The sequence below is a fragment of the Pollicipes pollicipes genome, unplaced genomic scaffold, assembly GCF_011947565.3.
Source record: "Pollicipes pollicipes isolate AB1234 unplaced genomic scaffold, Ppol_2.1 Scaffold_3447;HRSCAF=4054_pilon_pilon_pilon, whole genome shotgun sequence".
Lineage (NCBI taxonomy): Eukaryota > Metazoa > Arthropoda > Thecostraca > Pollicipedomorpha > Pollicipedidae > Pollicipes > Pollicipes pollicipes.
In genome coordinates, this window is record NW_023596297.1 from 21,753,531 (window position 1) to 21,756,655 (window position 3,125).

A 3,125-nucleotide genomic window follows, 5' to 3' on the forward strand; every position below is an offset into this window, starting at 1 on the left:
GGCAGCGGGCCGCCCTCAGCTGCAGTCAGGGGTGGCGGGCCGCCCTCAGCTGCGGCCAGAGGCGGCGGGCCGCCCTCAGCTGCGGCCAGAGGCGGCGGGCTACCCTCAGCTGCGGCCGGAGGCAGTAGGCCGCCCCCAGCTGCGGCCAGAGGCGGCGGGCCGCCCTCAGCTACGGCCGGAGGCAGCGGGCCGCCCTCAGCTGCGGTCAGGGGTGGCGGGCCGCCCGCAGCTGCGGCCGGAGGCGGCGGGCCGCCCTCAGCTGCGGACAGAGGCGGCGGGCCACCTTCAGCTACGGGGAGGCAGTGGGCGCCCCCAGCTGCGGCCAGAGGCGGCGGGCCGCCCTCAGCTACGGCCGGAGGCAGCGGGCCGCCCTCAGCTGCGGCCAGAGGCGGCGGGCCACCCTCATCTACGGCCGGAGGCAGTGGGCCGCCCTCAGCTGCGGCCAGAGGCGGCGGGCCACCCTCAGCTACGGCCGGAGGCAGTGGGCCGCCCCCCAGCTGCGGCCAGAGCCGGCGGGCACCCCCCGCCCTGCAGTGTTGGGACCGGCCGGGAGGTGCTGTGTGTGTGTGGTCTTACGCAATAGAAGCGGTATGTGAGCCGTTGTCGTTCAGTTGTGTTCGGGTCCCGCGCGAAGAGAAGGAGCGGAAGGAGAGCACCGGATTCCCGGCGGGTTTTGGGTGTTTGTGACACGGTTGTCGGAGAGGGATCACGCACCGACATGAGTGAACGCCTCATGGCTTTCCACCTCTTGGTCTAAACACCGTAAGCAGGCTGCTGTTGACCCTTGTTGACTCCATATCACGGGACTGAGCTAGGTGACCGAGGCCAGCTCCGGTCCCCTGTCCGTGTGGTTCATGCAGAGCCTTGACTTGATTTTGGTATGCCGACGAGCTCATGCGCCTTGGTAGTGTGTGAGGACACCGTCCCAGCTATCAGGATCACCATCCCGCCGTACCTAGTGACCAAAATGCCAAAGAACGCTATGGGGTTGGGGGCCAGGACCCAAACAACACTTGTGTGACAGGGATCGGCGATGGAGCGTTTGAAGCGAAGTTTAGCGTCTGCAGCGTCCCGCTGTTAGATGGGCACAGGATGAACTGCACATCTAAACGCCCGCCAGCTTGCGCAACAGTCTGTGCGTTTCTCGTTGCATTTGGCTGGGTAAGGAGGGCGCGCCCTTCGCTCGTTGCGTTCGCGCGCGTTCCCCTCCGTCGTTTCTTTGTGATAATCTTTCCCTGTAATTTCCTTGAGCTGGCTCCTTGCGTTTCGCCGGGAGGGGAACTCTTCAACCGAGCGTTAAAAATTGATCAGATAGGAAGCCTATTAAGGAAATGGAATTGGTCTGGCGCTGCCGGCAATCCTGGAAGGAGACAATGGTGTTTTCGACCTCAGACACGTGGCTACGCGAGGCGATTTGACTGAGATCAAGGCGCGGGGCACTGAGAATCTTGCCGCGACTACAGGTGAATAGCGTCTCAGCAAACTGCTGTCGAATGACCCTGCCAGTCATCTGCATAACATTCGGTACGAACAGAGCTACACACGTATGATTAATATGTTTTTTGGCACAGGAATTTGGTTGGTCCCATCGAATACCTTTTGGAGTGAAATATGTTGGAGGTTGCGGCGTACAGTTCACGGGCGTCTATTTTTATTTTGCGTCGGACGTCCTCCGTACGCTATGGGTTCATTGTGGTATCAACGTGCCAAAATGTACAAAAGCTTCCAGAGCGTCGACGGAAGACGATGCACAGAACTGGCAGTGTTATGGCCGCCCAGGAATGATTAAGGCTGCAAAGTGTTTTCTGGGAAAACTGATGTGCCCCTCCGTTGGCATAATCGGGCAGGCTAAGTGGATATTGTTTTTAGGCTCATGCAAACAAACCTGACAGCTATTAACTAATATGGTCATGTTCGGCAATGCTGTCAAGAAAACGCGTCTCAAATAGTTCCATTCGATTTTTTCGCCCGTTGAGAGTGACCACCTCCTCACGCTGCGCGAAGCTGCGTTACTGCGTTACGCTGCGTGAAGCTGTCACCTCCTTACGCTGCGTGAGGCTGAGTCACCTTTTGCTGCGTGAGACAGTCACGTTACGCTGCGTGGGACTGAGCCACTTCCTTACGCTGCGCGAAGCTGTCACCTCCTCACGCTACATGAGACTGTCACTTTCTTACGCTGCGTGAAGCTGTCACCTCCTCACGCTGCATGAGACTGAGTCACTTCCCTACGCTGCTTGAGTCTGTCACCTCCTCGCGCTGCGTGAGGCTGAGTCTCCTTACGCCGACGGGGGCACCTCTCCGCGCTGACAGCGGAGAACAAACGCTGTCCTGCTGGGAGCTGCACCGGTCTTGAGATGGGCCGAGGCACGTCGTCTGAGTGTGTTCTCGGCTCGTCAAGGCTGGTTTTTCCAGTTGAAATGGCGGTTTGTCTCATTGGTAGGCATGGGGTCCGTTTGAATGGCAGCGTAGAAGCGACTTGCCATGCATATGGCGCGTGTGAGCCGGTTTGGATCCGGGCCATGGGCGAGGATACCCTCTCCACGTTGACGATCATGAGTGTTGCACATGCGGTTGGAAAATGAAGTTCAAACGAATGGGTTCGCGATGTAATATGGCTCGACAGCGTGCTGAACGCGTTCGCTTCCTACCGCGATGCCGCGGCGGTAGTCATTGTTAGGCAAACGCATTCCAAGTGTCTGGACAATGCTTAGGACCCATGAACCGAACACGACACATGTCTCAATCCCGGCGTCCAGTCATACTGGGGTTACGACCAGGGGATCCCCTCAACGTTCTTGGCGTTTCATTAGGGCTGTGCGCCGAAGTGATAACTGTGCACGATTGCTGTCTTTTCCTCCTCATTTCCGTACTCCTCTTCGACTGGTAGCATTTGTACGTGGCCGATCTTTGCAGCTATGTGCCTTTTGCGCGGTCGGTCTCATTCTCTTCTCAATTTAAGTGACCTGACCAAAGCCAACAAGTTATTTCAGATAACTTTATTTCATTTCGACACTTGGCCAAGTCCGCCGCGGTGACTCGACGCTGTACATTTCTCGATAAATGAAATTGATGAAGATTATCCCGCCTTAACTTTTTCCTCATCTAACGTCGTATCTCCGAAGAAC

General features: G+C 57.7%; 1 protein-coding gene across 1 annotated transcript in view; it reads right to left on the reverse strand.

Moving 5' to 3' along the window:
- Positions 1–289: 289 nt before the first annotated feature.
- Positions 290–3,125, reverse strand: part of LOC119092285 (proteoglycan 4) — a gene marked incomplete in the record, with an annotated part of 37,414 nt that continues 34,578 nt past the window's right edge. Inside the window, 1 exon segment of the mRNA XM_037215256.1 lies at positions 290–316. Coding sequence (XP_037071151.1) covers positions 290–316 — 27 coding nt within the window.